The following is a 22,348-nucleotide window of genomic DNA, read 5'->3' on the forward strand; positions in this document are numbered from 1 at the left end:
AATCGCCCTCGTCTCCAACCGGTTGATAGACCACTGAGCTTCCTCCGTCGACCACCGCCCCTGCGTGGAACGACCGAGACACTGAGCTCCCCAGCCCAGCAGACTGGCATCCGTTACCAGAATCACCCACTGAGGAGGTTCCAACGGCATGCCCTTTTTCAGATGAGCCGAGCACAGCCACCACTGGAGACTGCACCAAGGAGCCCCCCTCAATGGCAACCGCAACTCCAAACTGTGTACTTGAGGAGACCACCTGGACAACAGAGCCGCCTGAAGCTGATGCATATGCGCCCTGGCCCATGGTACTACCTCTATTGTCGCTGCCATGAGGCCCAGAACCCGAAGGTACATTCGAACCGTCAGGCTCTGAACGGACATTAACAGCCGGACCTGCTGCTGAAGAGAGGCGTTCTGAGAATCCGGCAGAAAAACAACCCACTGCCGTGTCGAACCGCACTCCCAAGTACTCCAGATTCTGCAATGGGATCAACTGACTTTTGACTACATTCACTACCCATCCGAGCGATTCCAGAAACGCGACCACCTGAGCCGTCACCGCCACACTGTGAGCCTCAGACTTCGCCCGGATCAACCAGTCGTCCAGATACGGATGCACCAGAATTCCCTGCCTCCGCAAAGCCACTGCTACACCACCATTATCTTGGAGAAGGTGCGTGGAGCCGTTGCCAGACCAAAAGGCAGAGCATAGAACTGAAAGTGCCTCCCTACAACAGCAAAACGAAGGAAATGCTGATGGGCCTCTGGAATCGGCACGTGCAGATACGCTTCTGTGAGATCCAGTGATGTGAGAAATTCTCCCTGACGAACAGCCACTATGACCGAGTGCAGAGTCTCCATGCGGAAGGATGGCACCTTGAGCGCCCTCTTGAGATCTAAAATGGGTCGAAACTGGTCCTCCTTCTTCGGCACCACAAAGTAAATGGAATAACAACCCATTCCCTGCTCGTGCCGAGAAACGGGTACCACAGCTCCCAATTGGATTAAGCGACCCAGAGTCTCTTGAATAGCCTTTAACTTGACTCGAGAGTGACAAGGAGAGGGAAGAAACAGATCCGGCAGCGGGTGTTCGAACTCGAGCGCATAACCATCGCAAACGACCTCCAGCACCCACTGATCTGAAGTAATTTGGGTCCACCCCTGATAAAACAGGCGAAGTTGCGCCCTGACCTTCACCAGAGGCTGGACAAGCACACCTTCATAAGGAGGACTTATTACCATTTCTGGCACCTCCGGAGGAGTCCCGACCTCCTCGACAGGACTGCGTCCGCTGGAAAAAATGGCTTTTAGAAGGAGACACAAATCTGCCCGGCCTGTATCGCCTCGCATCCTTAAACCGACCTCTAGCGAACCACCTCGACTAGCCGCCTTAGGCCGTAACTCCAGCAACCGTGAGACCTTGATATCCCCAAAACCACTCATCAGTTTATCCAAGTCCTCTCCAAACAATATAGAACCTTTGAAAGGTAGAGAACACCACTTTGCTTTAGAAGCCGCATCTGCCACCCAGCCCCTAAGCCAAAGAGCCCTGCGAGCTGTCACCGCCAGAGCCATATTCTTAGCTGAAGCCCTTAGCAAATCAAAGGGTGTCTGCTAAAAACGAAGACCCCATCTCCAATTTGGCCAGGTCCTGAACCAAACCAGTCCTATCTATCGCAGGCTCATCCAAGAGCTTCTCCACCCAACGGAAACAAGCTCTGGCTACCAAGCCCCCACACACAGAGGCTTGCAAGGCCAAAGCCTACAAAGCTGCGCTTCAGAAAGGACTCTAGCTTCCTATCCTGAGGATCCCCGTAAGGCTGTACCGCCATCCACCGGAATGGCCGTAGCCTTAGTAACCGCCGTAACCACCACATCCACAGTAGGTGGTTTCAGCAGGGCCAAATCTTCCGGAGGCAAGGGATACAGCCGCGCCATAGCCCTAGACACCTTACAAGCAGCCTCCAGCATAGACCATTCCTGAAAAACCATGTCCCTAATGTCTGAATTCATGGGAAAGGAGGCTCTCCGAATCCCCTTAACCAAGGGATCTACCTGGGGTCCCTGCGCTAAGGGAGTGGCCACCGGAGCAAACTTCAAAGTAGAGATCACCTGATCAATGAGCTCTAACAACTCCTCCTTATGAAAAATGCAAACCACTGAAGAATCTTCCCCAGGCCTTAGCCCATCTTGATCCTCAGACACATCTGAGAGATCCTCCTTCTCCTGGGTCACTCCAAACGTCCGACCCAGGCAGAGAAAGTATCTCCATAGGCTCCGAAATATCCACCCGTGGGCGCTTAACTCCCACTGAGCTAGCAGCCTCCAGGGAACAAACAGCCTGAGAGGGGCCAGCTCTCCAGGCATTATACAGAGACCAAACAAACTCAGGGGGGGAGCCAGACCCCCCCTGACGCTGCTGAAGCCCCAACAACACTTCCCGCAGTCTCCGCGACGGACCCCCTTGCTCCCGAGGCGGCAGGTCCATCGCGTGATACGCGGCTAAACTAGGCGCGTATCTCGCCACACACGGGTCCCCCGACGCCGGTACGGAATGCGCGGCCAAAAGGGCTGCTCTTCCCGCCAAAAACGGCTCAGTCGAAGCCGACCTGGGACGTGCAGCCAAAACGGCCGCATTTCCTGGCCCGGAATGTGCGGTCAAATCGCTGCCCAACACCTTCGCCGACTCAGGGGAAAGCACGGGGGGCAAGAGCGCTGACAACGTAGGCTCCCCACAAAATTTACACTGGCCACCTTTCGATTCAACGCCGCGCTTCGCGCAAAACCGACACCTCGCCGGCTTAGACATAATGGCTGCGAACACAATAAAAACAAACAGTTGCTTTGTGCTCTGACAGACTAATAGGCAAAACCGCCTAAGGCAAGAACGCCCTTGAAGACGTTTTATCTCTGGACTGCCACAAGAACGGCCAAAATAGCCACCTTTTAAAAACAACGTTTATTTTTTTTTTAAACCTCGTTGCTGATGCCTAAACACCTCAAGGGTACAGAACGAGGTCTGTAGCCGAGGTCAAGCAGTCCTCCAGAGGAAGAGCACAGGGGGAGGGACCCGGCCACCCGGGTGTGACACCCCACAGGGAATAAGAAGCCCCTTAGGACTTACACCCTGTAATAGAGATCCAAGTGTGGGTTCTCTAACATTTACAACCCAACCTAGAAACCCCAAACGGGCCTACCAGACTGAGTAAACTGCACAGGCTGCACACATCTACCCTCTGCTGAGACTGAGAAAATACTGGTTAGTAGAAGGTCTGCACAGGCTATTTGTATAAGAAGTTTTAGTGTTCTCAGTCTCCCTCTGCTGGTAGGAGTGCATAACCAAAGCATCTTGAACGGTCTGGAGGATTGCTGAGGAAGCAGGAATTGAATGCACTTAAAGCAACTTCTAGGACTGCACAAAATCATACTGCACAGAATCATACCAAATTCTCACCACTGCCTCAAAGGATAAAACCACCTAAGAATAGATGGTTCACAGTAGGCTCAGGCAGGCTTCGTTATGTGACACAGAAGCATCTGCCCTCACAAGTGTTGCCCCTACAGAATTCTTCTGCTCCATTACAGCATTGTGATGTTCCTGAAAATAGAACTGAGGCGGAAGAAAAAGAAAAAGCAAGGAAGGTGGAACAAAAAGATATGAAGGTACCCAAAGAGAAAAGACACCCCCAAATCACTAAAATTGAAACACATACTAGAAAATGTAGATGGAAAGCGATGACTACAAATGCTCGCAGTCTAAGTAATAAAGCTCATGACCTTCAAGCCCTGATGTTGGAGGCAGACTTGGACATAGTTGCAGTCACGGAGACATGGCTCAATGGTTCCCATGAATGGGATGCAAACATACCAGGCTATAATCTTTTTAGGAAGGATAGAGATGTTCGTAAAGGTGCAGGAGTAGCTCTGTATGTGAGAAATGATATCACCGCAACTGAAATGACAGGGAACTGGGGAAAGGAAGAAGCAATATGGATCACCTTAAAAAGAGAGGATAGAACCTCTGTCCACGTGGATTTTGTCTACAGACCCCTGACACAATTGGAGGAACTAGATAAAGATCTGATTGCAGATATTCAAAAGTTGGGGAAGAAGAGAGAGGTGCTGTTGCTGGGAGATGCTTTTCAAAGTGCTCTGCTCAGACAAATGGTGTCGGAACCAACGAGGGAGGGAGTGACGCTGGATCTGGTACTCACAAATGGGGATAGTGTGTCAAATGTCCGAGTGGATGCCCACCTGGGCAGCAGTGACCAAACGGTTTGGTTTGATATGACGGCTGAAGAGGAGGGTGGCCACTCAAAACTCAAAGTCCTGGATTTCAAGCATGCTGACTTTAGTAAAATGGGGGAATACCTGAGGAAGGAGATGATGGGCTGGGAGGACGTACGAGAAGTGGAAGGGCAGTGGTCCAGGCTGAAAGAAACTATAAATAGGGCCACAAACCTTTATGTAAGGAGAGTAAATAAAAGAAAGAGAAAAAGGAAACCGATATGGTTCTCTAAGCAAGTGGCTGAGAAAATAAAGGCTAAAGAGTTGGCGTTCCAGAAATACAGAAAAACTCAAAAAGAGGAACACGGATGAAACTGAAGGAAGCCAAGAGAGAGATACGTCTGGCAAAAGCGCACGTGGAAGAACAAATGGCTAGAAAGGTAAGGAGGGGTGACAAAAATTTCTTCAGGTATATTAGTGAAAGGAAAATGACTAAAAAGGGAATTGTGAGACTGAAAGATGCTGCGAACCGCTATGTAGATAATGATGAAGAAAAGGCAAATTTGCTAAATAGATACTTTTGTTCTGTTTTCACAGAAGAAAATCCTGGAGAAGGACCACGATGGCCTGACAAAAGTACATGTGAGAGTGGAGTGGATTTAGCACCATTCACGGAAGAGAGTGTGTATGAACAACTAGGAAACCTAAAGGTGGACAAAGCCATGGGACCGGACGGGATCCACCCCAGGATATTGAGGGAGCTCAGAGAGGTTCTGGCGGGTCCCTCTTAAAGATTTGTTTAATAAATCCTTGGAGACGGGAGAGGTTCCGTGCGACTGCAGAACGGCGGAGGTGGTCCCTCTTAACAAAAGTGGTGATAGGGAAGAAGCTGGAAACTACAGGCTGGTAAGTCTCACTTCGGTTATTGGAAAAGTAATCGAAGCAATGCTGAAGGATAGGATAGTGAATTTCCTGGAAGCCAATAACTTGCAAGATCCGAAACAACATGGTTTTACCAAAGGGAAATCGTGTCAAACGAATCTCATTGAATTCTTTAACTGGGTGACTGGAGAATTGAATCAAGGACATGCTATGGACATAATCTACTTAGATTTCAGCAAAGCTTTTGACACGGTTCCCCACAGGAGGCTCTTGGATAAACTGGACAGGCTGAAGATAGGACCTGAAGTGGTTAACTGGATTAGGAACTGGTTGACGGACAGAAACCAGAGGGTGGTGGTAAATGGAATTCGCTTGGAGGAGAGGAAGGTGAGTAGTGGTGTGCCTCAAGGATTGGTGCTGGGACCGATTCTGTTCAATATATTTGTGAGTGACATTGCCGAAGGGTTAGAAGGTAAAGTTTGCCTAATTGCGGATGATACTAAGATCTGTAATAGAGTGGACACCCGGGAGGGAGTGGAAAACATGAAAAAGGATCTGAGGAAGCTAGAAGAATGGTCTAAGGTTTGGCAATTAAAATTCAACGCGAAGAATAGAATGAAGGGAGTCTGTGAGATGGGAAAAGGAGGATGGCATTTAAAACCGTGATATGTTCCTCCTGCCCTGTGGGCGTTAACTTGTTGATGAATCACAACTTTGACATACGATGGAGGAGACATGGAAAGTAGTGAAACACAGGAACTACATGTACTGACTACAGAATGTTGACAGCATTCCATATTTATTTTCATTATGAACTTGCTGAACAATGCTATGGTTACGGATTGATATAGTCCAAAGGTTCCTGTAAAGCTTTCTTGACAATAATTCTGTACAGATTTTCTCTTCAACAATGGATACAGTCAATAAACATATTACAAAAAAAGGGAGGGGGAAGGGGAAGGGAAGGGGGAACAAAAATGTTGATGATAGATGTTCAGATGTATTAGTACAGGTTTGAAATGTTTACTACCGGAGTTATAAGGATTGGCATGATATTGTATCATTTATGCATTCATCAATAAAAACATTATTACATTAAAATTCAACGCGAAGAAATGTAAAGTGATGCACTTAGGGAATAGAAATCCTCGAGAGATGTATGTGGCGACGAAACAGTGTGACAAGGAGGTGGCCGTAGCTAGAAGGTTGTTAGGCTGTATAGAGAGAGGTGTGACAAGCAGAAGAAAAGGGGTGTTGATGCCCCTGTATAAGTCGTTGGTGAGGCCCCACCTGGAGTATTGTGTTCAGTTTTGGAGGCCGTACCTTGCGAAGGATGTAAAAAGAATTGAAGCGGTGCAAAGAAAAGCTACGAGAATGGTATGGGATTTGCGTTACAAGTCGTATGAGAGACTTGCTGACCTGAACATGTATACCCTGGAGGAAAGGAGAAACAGGGGTGATATGATACAGACGTTCAAATATTTGAAAGGTATTAATCCGCAAACAAACCTTTTTCGTAGATGGGAAGGCGGTAGAACTAAAGGACATGATATGAGATTGAATGGGGGCAGACTCAAGAAAAATGTCAGGAAGTATTTTTTCACGCAGAGAGTGGTAGATACTAGGAATGCCCTCCCGCGGGAGGTGGTGGAGATGAAAATGGTAGCGGAATTCAAGCATGCGTGGGATAAACATAAAGGAATCCTGTTCAGAAGGAATGGATCCTCAGAAGCTTAGCCGAGATTGGGAGGCAGGACTGGTGTTTGGGAGGCAGGGCTAGTGCTGGGCAAGACTTCTACGGTCTGGGCCCTGAAAATGGCAGATACAAATCAAGGTAAGGTATACACAAGAAGTAGCACATATGAGTTTATCTTGTTGGGCAGACTGGATGGACTGTGCAGGTCTTTTTCTGCTGTCATCTACTATGTTACTATGTAAGTCAATAAACAGATTTAAACATAATTTTAAACATAATTTTACATAACTCAAATTGCAATTTGATTGGTAGATTGTTCCATAAAACAGAACCAAGAACACTAAAAACAGTGAAGCAAGTGAAATTGTAGCAAATTTGATGGAAGGAAGGTTTTGGATTGATGAAAATAAGAAACATGAGGGTACATAAGGAATTAACAGCCAAGACAGAAACCATGATAGGCTAAAATTATATACTTTATGGACTATTTGTCATGTTTTGGTAAGACAATGTCCAAATTATAGTCCAGAATAAGGTCTCTAACTAATAGGCATTTTCTACAAACCATGTGAACATCAAGTAAACCTACTTATTGTGATGGAACATGCAGCAGGAGTTTTTGATACTAGATTTGTAAGTAAAGGAATATCGATGAGAGTTTGCTTCGTCCTTACCTTAGAGCCTAAGCGGGGTTCAAGTAGTCTATTTTCCCATATAGCTGGGATAAGTAGACCAATTTTCATGTTGGTAGAGGAAAGAAAGACAGACCAGAAGATGGAAAGCACAATGACAACCCTAGTACAAGATTGGCACTTGGGATGCGCACAAAGGAGCAAGGCATTCTCCTTTTTTGCACTTTGTCATGCAATGCATCAGAAATTAACAGCCTAATATGGGACTCTACTACTTATGTCACTTTCAGGGACGCTGGTGAGCAACATTGAAATTTGCAGTTGATTCTGGGGACTGGTAACAGTGAGATCTGCAGGATACAGGAGACACAGAGCAGATACAGACAGAGCAGAGCAAAATAAGCACAAAATAAGCACAACAGCATGGAAGAGTGGCCTAGTGGTTAGAGTGGTGGACTTTGGTCCTGGGGAACTGGGTTCAATTCCCACTGCAGGCACAGGCAGCTCCTTGTGACTCTGGGCAAGTCACTTAACCCTCCATTGCCCCATGTTCAAATAAGTACCTAAGCCGCATTGAGCTTGCGATGAGTGGGGAAAGCGCGGGGTACAAATAAAAAAAAATTAAAAAACATACTTGGATCCTCTGAGGTTGTACTAACTTCTTAAACTGATGGAATAAGATGGTTTGACAATACAAACCAATTAGTTGTGTTTGGAAATTACCATTACCTTTACCCAGAAAGCAACATTGCCTATCTGTAATTGGTGGTCTTCATGGGAGAACAGGGTAAATCAGCCACATATGTAGGTGATATCATCCAACAGCGTGAACAGAATGTGTCCTAGCTATTGCTAGAAAACGTTTCTGAACATGCATGGTTGGCATTGCATAGAATTACACCACTCCTCAAACTTACATTGATACTGGTGTCTCAAATCAATCCTATGTCTCTTTGTGATATAAGCTACCCATAAGATGAACCTTAGTTGTACAGTGTTAGGGAATGGCAGTCACACTGATTTCATACACTCACCTATAGGCTCTCCATAGGTGATGGTAAGCTCTATAGAATCATAAAGGAAGGTGAATATTGCATGATCTCGTGTCCATTCACATAGATCCCATTCAGAAAAACTATTAAGGAAAAAAGGCACAAAATTACAATGAAAGGGACCCTATTATTATATCCACAGTATTGGTTATCTACTACACATATCTACCTAGAATAACGTCAGTTGCAGCAAGTATATGGAATCTTTATGATAAAAGCCCACCCAGTTTGTCTACTGTAGACATTATCTCATCTCCCATTTATATTTGCTTCAATGCTTTCCTGAACTTACAATAGAAAGAAGATGGAATCAAAACAAAACTGATCAATGCTTAGACAGCAACTCCAGTAGCTGGGAAGCAAAATCAGTGTCGGGTGGATTTCTATGGTCAGTGTCTCGAATATGGCAAAACAGATCTCAATAGGCTGGAATGAACTTAGATGGCAACTCCAGTAGTTGGGAAGTAAGGCCAGAGCCAGGCAGACTTCTATGGTCTGTGCCCAAAATTGGCAAACACAAATCAGGGTCAAGTATGCGTATTTTATATCACATTCATATGTTATGAGCGTGGGTGCTATGTATCTCAGTCGGGAGGGGAAGACATTTTAAAGTTAAAATTAACAAATGGAGAAATTATGCCTTACCTGATAATTTTCTTTCCTTTAGTCCTACCAGACCAGACCAGAAGCCCTTCCTAGTTGAATATTAAGGAACATGCTTCCATTCTAAATTGTTCTATTTCCTTGTTTCTCAGTTTGCAGGACTTCTCTTACAATGTTTCTCTGACTTACTTCAGTGAACTTTACAGAACTGGGTGTCACAAGAGTGCTACAGTGCCTTATCTAATAATTTGTCAATCTGCATTCCTGGATGGCTGGATGGGTTCATAATCGTATGCAAATGAGCTACCACCACCACACACTGCTCTAGGGAAGAAGAGGCACACTCCAACCTGCTGTATATCATACACCATCTACTGCAACATATCTTAACTACTATTCACCACAATATCCCAAATTTAAAAGTGTCTCTGTCGGTTCTGAAGTGCAGAACTGACTCAATATGTTAACTGCTGAGGAGCAGGCTGAAGCTAAACAGAAAAAAGCCGAAGTGCAAAGAAAAAGGCGTGTAGCTATGAGCAAACAAAAGGCCCATGAAAGGGAACAAGCCACTGCAAAGAAAAGGTCCAGGGTGGCGAATATGACTGATGAACAAAGAGCAAACAATAAAAAAAAGAAACGCCAATTTGGAAAGTCAGAGAATTACAGAAATGACAGACGAGCATAGACAAAGACACAGAGAAAGGCGGACTGATGTAGAATGGCAAAGAATTGCAGAAATGACGGATGAGCAACGAAGAGAGAAAGGAGAGCAGATTTAGAGCAGCAAAGAATTGCAGAAATGACAGACAGGAAGAGACAAAGACAAAGAGAAAAACGAGCAGATTTGGAACGGCAAAGAGCTGCAGAACTGACGGACGAGCAAAGAACAATGACTAGAGAAAGGCAAGCAGATTTAGAACGGCAAAGAACTGTAGAAAGGATGGATGAGCAATGAACAGAGAAAGGAGAGCAGATTTGTAACGGCAAACAGTTGCCAATCTGCCAGAAGAGGAAAGGGCCCGTGAGAGAGAATGAAATACAGCAAGAAAAGCAGCTAGAGTGGCAGATATTCCTGCATTGTAAAGCATTATCACTTATTGCTTATCATAGGCTATTTCTGCTACTGCTTCCGTTAAAAACATAATGGCCATTAGACGATAGCCTTGCTAGGGCCCATTTCATTTTTTCACAAAATGGACATTTTTGCTTGTTCATAATAATAATAATGTAAGATTATAATAGTTGTACAACTGTTTGTCAGATTACAACAGTGCCTTATTTGTAGAGGTAATGGATGAATACAGCAGTTGGACACCAAGGTGTCAGTAGACACCAACAGTATCTTGCTGGTAAAAGTCCTGGATGATTACAACAATTGGGGAACTGTGGGTCAGTAGAGTACAACAGTGTCTTGCTGATAAAGGTATTGATGGATACAGTATTTCCCTGGAAGTGTGAACATGAGTTCTACTGCTTTGTAATTCAAAATACTGAACGTTCTGAGGCGCCATGGTACCCTTAAGGAGTGAATCACGTAGAACTACTTTTTTCCTGTTTCCATCTGCTGGTCAACGGACATAACCCTCAGGGTCTGGACTGGTCTCGAATGGATGCTAAGGAAAATGTTAATCGTTAGCAACTGTTGGATTGTTGGTTTAATCATATATTGCTAACTAATGTGACTGTGCTGCAGAAAAAACACAAAATCATTCCTCCAAGACTGCATCACATATAACTGCTTTTGGCTGACGTGGCAAATTGACAACTGCTCTTTTTGTGATACCAGTATTTAATCATGAAGGAGAGTAACCAGAACAGAACTGTAGGTGCAGTTCCAGCCACCTTGATGGGAAGGCTGGATAGACTATGCAGGTCATTATCTTCCATCATTTACTATATTACTATACTACAGCCACTGTAAGCAAATGATAAAAGACTACATTATATATTATTAAGGATTTTAAACACTATTGAGCCAATATTAAAGACCAAGATCAGCGTTAATTTTTCTAAATGTCAACCAATGCATTTAAATAAGTCAGGTATATTCAAGTGCCACTATCCAGACCATAGAAATGTTCTGATAGACTGTATATCACTGCCATTAACCACAGTTTGATGGAATGTCCACACTACCACAGAACTATTTGAATAGCACTATCCAGACAGTGATGCTGAACATCCATTGAAAAAGCCAGTTAGAGCAATTACCTGGATAACATTAGCCAGATAATTAACTTGAAGACCCAGATCTCTAGGATTTTGCTGTATAGCAAAAAAAAATAAAAATAAAAAGGAAGTCTGTCCACAGGTGTTTTACTGATTTCAATTAATGCAAAAGCTAAGCTCTGGCAGTGTTTTAGTGACACATGATGAAACATTCAGCTCATTTCATTTCCGCTAGTGAAGAAACTCTGCTTAGCTCTCCCATCCTGTTTTTTACGTACTTGTATCTCTCCAGTTGCTTGCCTACGGTCTTTGCCTCCTTCTGCAAATTGTTTATCTGTGTGAGAAGTTTCTGCTTTTGCTCCTCCAATTTGGAAAGCTCACTGTAGAGTATAAAAACATCGAACAGTAGCAGTGACAACATACAAATGCATAAGCTGTAATACCATACCCCTGCCAAGATAATTTAATGAGATGGATAAATGGTTCAAACATTGTCACCATACATTTTGGAAATATTTATATAAAATGACTGATTTTTGAATTTAATGTTAAGAAGAGTTTAGCAATACAGCATGTTTTATTCTGCTGTAGTCACTTATATATTAGAAGAACAATTTTCCAGAAGATGTCATCAGATGAAAAGTGGAGGCTGAAAATTTCTCTCCTCTGTATTTACTTGCACCATAAAGGGGTTGGTAAAGCCAGAAGAAAAATAAATATGCAAAGAATTCATTTTAAAATCTCTGTATGTGACTTATGCTGCAGACTTGGTATCTGGAAAAGATGCTCAAAGTTTGTGGATGCTGAAGTATTTGCAGTGCTGGCCTCCAAGCAACATGGATTTAAAAATTGACAGCAATAATTAAATACAATCTGTATGGTTGAGAAAATAGAAAAGTTACTGCTTAGGATGCTGTCTGAAATACAGTAATGTAAAGAATCATTATAGACGCAGTCTGTGGGGGGTTATGTGATTTTGTGAACGGGACAGGACGTGTGCTTGACCGGCTCTGAGGTCCCAATTTCATCCCTCTATCCTTTTCATTCTTTTTAGTCATCCGCCAGCAAGTTTCTCTTAGTAGAGCCTCCAGGAGTTTATGGACAAATTTTTTACCTGTTTGAGTGAGGTGATGCCTGCGAAAGTGAAGCCTAAAGACACTGACAGAGACAAGCCTGAGAATTCTAAGATGGCATGAGACTCGATGGCGTGGTTCGAAAGTTCACTGAAAAGTGCCTTATCGTAACTCACAACTGCTAGGGGTTGAAGTGCTTGAGCCACGTTTTCATCAGTTGTCACAGCAGATATCAAATTTGGAGCGGCTGATGTCGGATGTTACTCAATGCACAGCAGAACTTGGAACAGTGAGTGTCTGGCATGGAGGATGGAGCGACCAAGACATAAAACGGAGCTGGAGGCGTTGCAGGCCTTAGTACATGCTCATGCAGATAAGTTGGAGGACCTAGAAAATCGATCCTGTCGAGGGAATTTAAGGTTCCTGGGAATCCCTGAGGGCATATCCAATCAGAAATTGGTGCCAGTGCTGGGAGGGTTGGTTGAAAATGGAATTTTGTCTCCACGGGGGCCTGGGCACATTGTGGTTGGAACTAGAGACCTGCATGGGAACGGGGTTTGCGGGGATGGAAGCAGTACCTGCTGGGTTCCCGTTGGCGCGGAAACAGTTCCTGCAGGGTTCCTGCAGGCGCAGATACAGCTCCTGCGGGGCTCCCGTGGGGGCGGATACAGCTCCTGCGGGGCTCCCGTGGGGGCGGATACAGTTCCTGCGGGGTTCCCATGGAAGTGTACACTGCACTTGCGCCAGCCTCTCTCCTACCAAGCACCAAGTTATTTGAGTGCTGTCTCCTCCTCCTTGCTTTAACAACACAGATGCAGAAAGTCTCCATTAAGAAGGTGGTAGAGACACAAATAGTGATGGAATTCAAAAAAGGCGTGGGATGAACACAGAGGATCTCTAATTAGAAAATTGAAGTTATAAAAAAACCTAAGCTTAAATGACTGCATGTGTGTGGATGTGTTGAGTGACACATAGATGGTGACTCTGGCTGTGATGAACTAGGGACGATACCAGGTAGACTTGTATGGTCTGTCTCTCATATGTGGCAATCTGGTTTAGGATGGGCTAGAAAGGGCTTAGACAGTAACTTCAGTGGCTGGAACATGAGGACAGTGCTGGACAGACGAATAGGCCTTCTTTATTAATGCTTTGCATCTGACTTGCCAGAGCTTATGTTGCTTCTTATTTTCTTCATTTGGATCCTTTTTCCATTCTTTGAAGGACAATCTTTTTGATGCGACAGCCTCTTTTACTTCACCTTTTAACCATGCTGGCTGTCGTTTTCTTTCCACCTTTGCAAATACGTGGAATGCATCTGCACTGGGCTTCCAAGATGGTATTTTTGAATAACATCCGAGCACCGGTCTTGCAATCCAGAGGTGGCCGGTTCAAATCCCACTGCTGCTCCTGGTGATCTTGGGCAAGTCACTTAACCCTCCATTGCCTCAGGTACAAACTTAGATTGTGAGTCCTCCTGGGCAGGGACGTAGCCACAGGTAGGTCTGGGCCCACCCAGTTTGTCCTGCTCCTCCAATCGGTGCTAGTCCTCTAGGCGCCGATTACACTGCAGCGAGAGAGAGAGTGTACAGTCGTTTGGTTCTGCCCCATCTGAGCGGCAATATCTAAAGCCGGCAGAAAAAAAAGGGGGGGGGTTGGGAAATGGGACTTGATATACTGCTTGAGGTTTTTTGCAACTACATTCAAAGCGGTTTACATATATTCATTTTGTACCAGGGGCAATGGAAGGTTAAGTGACTTGCAGCTCACCAGATTTTAGTCCTCCGGAAGTTCTGGCGTAGTTTGTGTGTGTGTGTGTGTGTGTGTGTGGGAGGCGATGCCCCCCAAACGCAGGACTGGCGCAACGCTGTAGGCAGCTCTTCCCGCCCTCAGCTCCCGGACAGCCTTCCTCTCCATTCCTTCCTGCCACCCCCTCCCCCCGCGCGTGTTTAAACCTTTTATTTTCCTCGCAGCAATGGCAGTGAAGCACACAACACAGCTGGCTCGACTCCAGCCTTTCCCTTCCCTCACTCAGTGTCCCGCCCTTGCAGAAAGTGAATGATACATACCTGTAGCAGGTGTTCTCCAAGGACAGCAGGCTGATTGTTCTCACGACTGGGGTGACATCCGCGTCAGCCCCCATCAACCGGAAGAAGCTTCGCGGGCGGTCCGCACGCAGGGCACGCCCACCGCGCATGCGCGGCCGTCTTCCCGCCCGTGCGCGACCGTTCCCGCCAGTTGAATGACAAGCAAAAAAATGAAAGCGCAACTCCAAAGGGGAGGAGGGAGGGTAGGTGAGAACAATCAGCCTGCTGTCCTCGGAGAACACCTGCTACAGGTATGTATCATTCACTTTCTCCGAGGACAAGCAGGCTGCTTGTTCTCACGACTGGGGTATCCCTAGCTTTCAGGCTCACTCAAAACAAGAACCCAGGTCAATTGAACCTCGCAACGGCGAGGATACAACAGAAAATTGACCTACGAAGAACAACTAACTGAGAGTGCAGCCTGACCAGAATAAATGCGGGTCCTGGAGGGTGGAGTTGGATTTACACCCCAAACAGATTCTGCAGCACCGACTGCCCGAACCGACTGTCGCGTCGGGTATCCTGCTGGAGGCAGTAATGTGATGTGAATGTGTGGACAGATGACCACGCCTTGCAAATCTCTTCAATAGTGGCTGACTTCAAGTGGGCCACTGACGCTGCCATGGCTCTGACACTATGAGCCGTGACATGACCCTCAAGAGCCAGCCCAGCCTGGGCGTAAGTGAAGGAAATGCAATCTGCTAGCCAATTGGAGATGGTGTGTTTCCCGACAGCGACCCCTAGCCTGTTAGGGTCGAAAGAAACAAACAATTGGGCGGACTGTCTGTGGGGCTGTGTCCGCTCCAAGTAGAAGGCCAATGCTCTCTTGCAGTCCAACGTGTGCAACTGACGTTCAGCAGGGCGGGTATGCGGCCTTGGGAAGAATGTTGGCAAGACAATTGACTGGTTAAGATGGAACTCCGACACCACCTTCGGCAGGAACTTTGGGTGGGTGCGGAGCACTACTCTGTTGTGATGAAATTTGGTATATGGAGCATGAGCTACCAGGGCTTGAAGCTCACTGACCCTACGAGCTGAAGTAACTGCCACCAAGAAAATGACCTTCCAGGTCAAGTACTTCAGATGGCAGGTATTCAGTGGCTCAAAAGGAGGTTTCATCAGCTGGGTGAGGACGACGTTGAGATCCCATGACACTGTAGGAGGCTTGATAGGGGGCTTTGACAAAAGCAAGCCTCTCATGAATCGAACGACTAAAGGCTCTCCAGAGATGGCTTTACCTTCCACACGATAATGGTAAGCACTAATCGCACTAAGGTGATTCCTTACTGAGTTGGTCTTGAGGCCAGACTCTGACAAGTGCAGAAGGTATTCAAGCAGGTTTTGTGCAGGGCAAGAACGAGGTTCTAGGGCCTTGCTCTCACACCAACGACAAACCTCCTCCACTTGAAAAAGTAACTCTTTTTAGTGGAATCCTTCCTAGAGGCAAGCAAGACACGGGAGACACCCTCCGACAGACCCAACGCAGCGAAGTCTACGCCCTCAACATCCAGGCCGTGAGAGCCAGAGACTGAAGGTTGGGGTGCAGAAGCGCTCCGTCGTTCTGCGAAATGAGGGTCGGAAAACACTCCAATCTCCACGGGAGAGGGAACCAGATCTGATGGGGCCAAAAGGGCGCTATCAGAATCATGGTGCCGCGGTCTTGCTTGAGCTTCAGTAAGGTCTTCCCCACCAAAGGTATGGGAGGGTAAGCATACAGGAGGCCGGTCCCCCAATGGAGGAGAAAGGCATCTGACGCTAGCCTGCCGTGTGCCTGTAGTCTGGAACAGAACAGAGGCAGCTTGTGGTTGGTCTGAGAGGCGAAAAGGTCCACCGAGGGGGTGCCCCACTCTCGGAAGATCTTGCGTACCACTCTGGAATGAAGCGACCACTTGTGCGGTTGCATGACTCTGCTCAGTCTGTCGGCCAGACTGTTGTTTACACCTGCCAGGTATGTGGCTTGGAGGAGCATGCCGAACTGGCAAGCCCAACGCCACATCCCGACGGCTTCCTGACACAAGGGGCGAGATCCGGTGCCCCCCTGCTTGTTGGTGTAATACATCGCAACCTGCTTGTCTGTCCGAATTTGGATAATTTGGCAGGACAGCCGATCTCTGAAAGCCCTCAGTGCGTTCCAGATCGCTCGGAGCTCCAGGAGGTTGATCTGCAGATCCTTTTCCTGGAGGGACCACAGACCCTGGGTGTGAAGCCCATCGACATGAGCTCCCCACCCCAGGCGAGATGCATCCGTCGTCAGCACTTTCGTGGGCTGCGGAATTTGGAATGGACGTCCCAGGGTCAAATTGGTCCGGATGGTCCACCAGAGCAGTGAAGTGCGGCAACTGGTGGAGAGGCGGATGACATCTTCTAGATTCCCGGTGGCCTGAAACCACTGGGAAGCTAGGGTCCACTGAGCAGATCTCATGTGAAGACGAGCCATGGGAGTCACATGAACTGTGGAGGCCATATGACCCAGAAGTCTCAACATCTGCCGAGCTGTGACCTGCTGAGACGCTCTGGTCTGCGAAGCCAGGGACAAGAGGTTGTTGGCCCTCGCTTCGGGAAGGAAGGCCTGAGCCGTCTGGGTATTCAGCAGAGCTCCTATGAATTCCAGAGACTGGGTGGGCTGGAGATGGGACTTTGGGTAATTTATCACAAACCCCAGCAGCTCCAGGAGTTGAGTAGTGCACTGCATGGACCGGAGGGCTCCTGCCTCCGAGGTGTTCTTGACCAGCCAATCGTCGAGATATGGGAACACGTGCACTCCCAGCTTGCGTAGATACGCCGCCACCACCACGAGGCACTTTGTAAACACTCGTGGGGCAGAGGCGAGCCCAAAGGGCAGCACACAATACTGAAAGTGCCGTGCGCCCAGGCGGAATCTGAGATACTGTCTGTGAGCTGGCAGTATCGGGATGTGAGTGTATGCGTCCTTTAAATCCAGGGAACATAGCCAATCGTTTTTCTGAATCATTGGCAGAAGGGTGCCCAAGGAAAGCATCCTGAACTTTTCTTTGACCAGGAATTTGTTCAGGCCTCTCAGGTCTAGGATGGGACGCATCCCCCCTGTTTTCTTTTCCACAAGGAAGTACCTGGAATAGAATCCCTGCCCTTCCTGCCCGGGTGGTACGGGCTCGACCGCATTGGCGCTGAGAAGGGCGGAGAGTTCCTCTGCAAGTACCTGCTTATGATGGGAGCTGAAAGATTGAGCTCCCGGAGGACAATTTGGTGGCAGGGAGGCCAAATTCAGGGCGTATCCGTACCGCACTATTTAGAGAACCCACTGGTCGGAGGTTATGAGAGGCCACCTTTGGTGAAAAAATTTTAACCTCCCCCCGACCGGCAGATCGTCCGGTACGGACACTTTGAGGGCGGCTATGTTCCCGTGGATCCAGTCAAAAGCCCGTCCCCGGCTTTTGCTGTGGAGGCGCAGGGGGCTGCTTGGGCGCACGCTGTTGACGAGAACGAGCGCGCTGGGACTGTCCCTGTGCCTGACGAGGCCTTCGGGCCGGCTGGGTGTACCTATGCTTTGCAAAAGAATAGGGTGCAGCCTGCCGGGCCCGGGAAAAACGTCCACCTGCTGAGGTGGATGCTGAAGGTGCCCGGTGGGAGAGCTTGTCGAGGGCGGTTTCCCGCTGATGCAGTTGGTCCACCAGCTGCTCGACCTTCTCACCAAAAATATTATCCCCCCGGCAAGGGACGTCGGCCAGTCTCTGCTGGGTGCGGTTGTCCAGGTCAGAGGCACGCAGCCATGAGAGCCTGCGCATCACTATACCTTGGGCCGCAGCACGAGATGCCACGTCACAGGTGTCATAGATACCCCTGGACAGGAACTTTCTGCACGCCTTCAGCTGCCTGACCACCTCCTGATAAGGCCTGGACTGCTCCGGCGGGAGCTTATCGACCAGGTCCGCCAGTTGCTTCACATTGTTCCGCATGTGGATGCTCGTATAGAGCTGGTATGACTGGATGCGGGTCACGAGCATGGAGGATTGGTAGGCCTTCCTCCCAAACGAGTCCAGAGTGCGAGACTCCCGCCCCGGGGGCGCCGAGGCGGTATCCCTCGAACTCCGTGCCCTCTTGAGAGCAGAATCCACGACTGCCGAGTCATGGGGCAATTGGGGCCGCATTAACTCTGGGTCAGAGTGGATTCTGTACTGGGATTCCGCTTTCTTGGGGATGATGGGATTAGATAGCGGTCTCATCCAGTTCCGTAGCAGTGTCTCTTTGAGGACATTGTGCAACGGCACCGTGGAGGACTCTCTAGGTGGTGATGGATAGTCGAGGACCTCGAGCATCTCAGCCCTCGGCTCATCCACAGAGACCACGGGGAAGGGAATGCAGATAGACATATCCCTGACAAAGGAGGCAAAGGAGAGGCTCTCCGGGGGTGAGAGTTTCCTCTCCGGTGAAGGCGTGGGGTCAGAGGGGAGGCCCGCAGACTCCTCTGAGGAGAAATATCTGGGGTCCTCCTCTTCCCCCCACGAGGCCTCTTCCTTGGTATCGGACATAAGCTCATGTAGCTGAGTCCTTAACCGGGCCCGGCTCGACGTCGAGGCACCGAGGCCTCGGTGTCGTCGAGCGGTGGACTCCCGCGCCGGCGGGGACGAAGCTCCCTCCATCGACGTCGACGGGGACTCCACCTGCGTGGCGGTCGAGACGTGGCGGTGTCGACGGCCTCGGCACCGGGCTACAGCTCGCCGGCGCCACAGTCAACGGCGCCGAGGGCGCAAGCACCCCCGGCGCCGGCACAGCCTGGCGCATCAGCCCTTCCAGGATCCCCGGAAGGATGGCTCGGAGGCACTCGTCCAGGCCCGCTGCCGGGAAAGACGGTGGGGCCGGTAGAGGTGTCGGTGCCAGAAGCTGCTCGGGTCCAGGAGACGGCACCGAAGTGCTGGGACCCTGACGTGGCGGTACCTCCACAACCGAAGGGGATCTCTCCTCTCGACGAGGACGCTTCGGCGTCGACTCCTTGCCGGCACCGGAACCCTGGTGCATCGAGGGCGACCGATGACGGTGCTTTTTTGATTTTTTCCGATGCCCGTCATCGGCGCCAGGTGGAGCAGAGGAGGAGGAGGTCGATCCCCCTCGGTCACGAGGAACCGGGTCCGACAGGGTTCGGTCCCGAGGGCCATGGGCCGAGGGAGTGACCGGGGCCGATTGCCCACGCGGCCTCTCACCCCTACCTTCACCGGAGGACCGGCGGGCCGACGGGACCTGTGCTCCTGGGGTCGATGCCATCGGTGCCGATTTCTCGGGCATCGATACCGGTATCGAAGAACCGGCCGTCGATACCGATGCCGTCGAGGTCGACGTCGAGGGGCCGGCGCAAGTTCCAAAAAGACGGTCCCAAAGAACTTGCCTCGCAACCTGAGTCCGTTTCCGGAGACCGAGACACAGAGAACACGACTTGATATTGTGCTCCGGCCCGAGGCACTGGAGGCACCAAGCGTGGGTGTCGGTCTGCGAGATCGGCCAGCCGCACCAACCACACTTTTTAAATCCACTCGGGACCTTCGAGGACATCGACGGAAAAATCGCGTCGGCGAAGTTAAAGTCGTCGATGGTGGCGGTAATCACACCTCGAAAAAAGAACTCGACCGTGCGGCCACTAGGCCGCAACGCGACGCCCCCGCTAGAAACAAGGGAAAATGGGAGCGCGTGCTCCTTTTTTTTTTTTTTTTTTTTTTAAAAGAAAAGAAAAGTGGAGCGCGCGGCAACTAAATAAAATAAAATAGAGAAGTTCGCGTAAACGCGACGGTTTTCCCGGGGCTGAAACAGAGAGAGCGGCGAAAGCACGACTCCCTCCAGTCACGGAAAAAAAGGAACTGGCGGGAACGGTCGCGCACGGGCGGGAAGACGGCCGTGCATGCGCGGTGGGCGTGCCCTGCGTGCGGACCGCCCGCGAAGCTTCTTCCGGTTGATGGGGGCTGACGCGGACGTCACCCCAGTCGTGAGAACAAGCAGCCTGCTTGTCCTCGGAGAAACAGGAAATACATAATTGTAAGAAGTGCTTCACTGCCATTTCTGCGAGAAAAATAAAAGGTTTAAACACGCGCCGGGTGGGGGGCAGGAAGGAACGGAGAGGAAGGATGTCGGGGAGCTAATGGAGGGGAGGGGGAGAGATCGTTGGACGTGGAGAAGAGGGGAGGGGGAGAGAAGAGATTGCTGGACGTGGAGGGGAGGGGGAAAAAAGAGATTGCTGGACGTGGAGAGGAGGAGAGAGAAGAGATTGCTGGATGTGGAGAGGAGGGGAGAGATGAGATTGCTGGACGTGGAGGGAAGGTGAGAGAAGAGATTGCTGGACGTGGAGGGAAGGGGAGAGAAGAGATTGCTGGACGTGGAGGGAAGGGGAGGGAAGGGGAGAGAAGAGAAGAGATTGCTGGACGTGAAGAGGAGGGGAGGGCAGGGGAGAAGAGAATTGCTGGACATGGATGGAGGGGAGGGCATGGGAGAGAGGACAATTGCTGGACATGGATAGATGAATGAGGGGGCAGGGGAGAGAGGAGAACTGCTGGACCTTGATGGATGGAGGGGGCAGGGGAGAGAGGAAAATTGCTGGATATGGATGGATGCAGGAGAGTGCAGGGGAGAATGGAGAGTTGCTGGACATGGATGGAGGGGAGGGCAGGGGAGAGAGGAGAATTGCTGGACATGGATGGAAGAATGGAGGGAGCAGGGGAGAGAGCAAATTTGCTGGATATGGGTGGATGGAGGAGAGGGCAGGGGAGAATGGAGAGTTGCTGGACATGGATGGAGTGGAGGGCAGGGAAGAGAGGAGAAATGTTGGACAAGGATGGAGGGAAGGAAAGAAAGGAAGGAAGGAAGGAAGGAGATGTACACGGATGGAGTGGAAGGGAGAGAGGAGAAATGTTGGACATGGATGGAGGGAAGGGAAGACAGAGGAAGTAGATGCACATGGATGGAGGGAAGGGGAGTGAGGAGAAATGCTGGATATGGATGGAGGGAAAACTGCTGAATTTAAGGGCTGGATTGCAACACGTTGAGGGCAGATACTGAAACTGGAGGAAGGATAGGGAGACAGGGCTACAGATGGTAGACAGGACATACCACGTCCACCATCCTCCTCTGCCCTTACATGTCAAGGACACAGGAGGATGGTGGACATGGTGAGTGAAAAAATATCAAATGGAAAGAAGACACTGCATAAAACAGAAGACACTGGGAACAAAGTGAATAGAAAAACTAAATGATCATACAATAAAAGGTAGAAAAAAGTATTTTATTCAGAATTTATTAATTGGAATATGTCAGCTTTTGGAAATGTGCATCTGTGATATTTTGCATGTAAGTTTCAAATTTTCTGGTATTGCTGCATGCCGAGTCTGACTTCTTGAGGTAACTTTCCAGTTCAGTATTTTGCCTTCATATTTTTTTTATTTCTAGTTCCTTGTGTCATATCTATTGTGTCATGTGTTTTTCATGAGTGATCAAGGTGCAGTATTCTGCTAGCGTGTAGTATTTGCAGCCCTTTTTGTTTTTTCACTAGGTAGTATACTGGTGTTTTGGAGCCCGGTGTAATTACAGTGCTGTCTTTCCACGCATAAAGTTGTAGCTTGTCCTTGGAATTAGTGCTGTTATGGTTTGGTAAGATTATGAGTGTATTTTTGCACGTCTGTGTATAGTGTTTTGCAGTGGAGAGATTGTTTGTTGGCCTTACTGAGATGGCACCAAAACATCAGAAAGGGTTTTAGAGCCTAAACAATGACACACTACCTCTTGAAGGATCTACATATAGAGCTTATGCATTTCTAAGGTCTACACTGGCATGGTATGGGAAAGGGGGTGGGGAAATACTACTGGAGAGGAAGAGGGAGTGCTGAGTAAGGAGGAAAGAAGGGAGAAGCAGCTGGCTTTTTTGGGAATAACCATAATATGCTAATATGCCCCCCCCCCCCCCCAAATGAAAGTCAAA

The 22,348-nt window shown here is 48.7% G+C and overlaps 1 protein-coding gene across 1 annotated transcript in view; it reads right to left on the reverse strand.

Annotated features, from left to right (window-relative positions):
- Positions 1 to 22,348, reverse strand: part of KNL1 (kinetochore scaffold 1) — a 305,881-nt gene that overhangs the window by 36,498 nt on the left and 247,035 nt on the right. Inside the window, exons 16-17 of the mRNA XM_030213700.1 lie at positions 11,537 to 11,638; positions 8,469 to 8,569 (exon numbers count right to left, since the gene is read on the reverse strand). Of these exons, the coding sequence (XP_030069560.1) occupies positions 8,469 to 8,569; positions 11,537 to 11,638 (203 nt within the window). The remainder of the gene's footprint in view (positions 1 to 8,468; positions 8,570 to 11,536; positions 11,639 to 22,348) is intronic.

This window comes from Microcaecilia unicolor, chromosome 9, assembly GCF_901765095.1.
Source record: "Microcaecilia unicolor chromosome 9, aMicUni1.1, whole genome shotgun sequence".
NCBI lineage: Eukaryota > Metazoa > Chordata > Amphibia > Gymnophiona > Siphonopidae > Microcaecilia > Microcaecilia unicolor.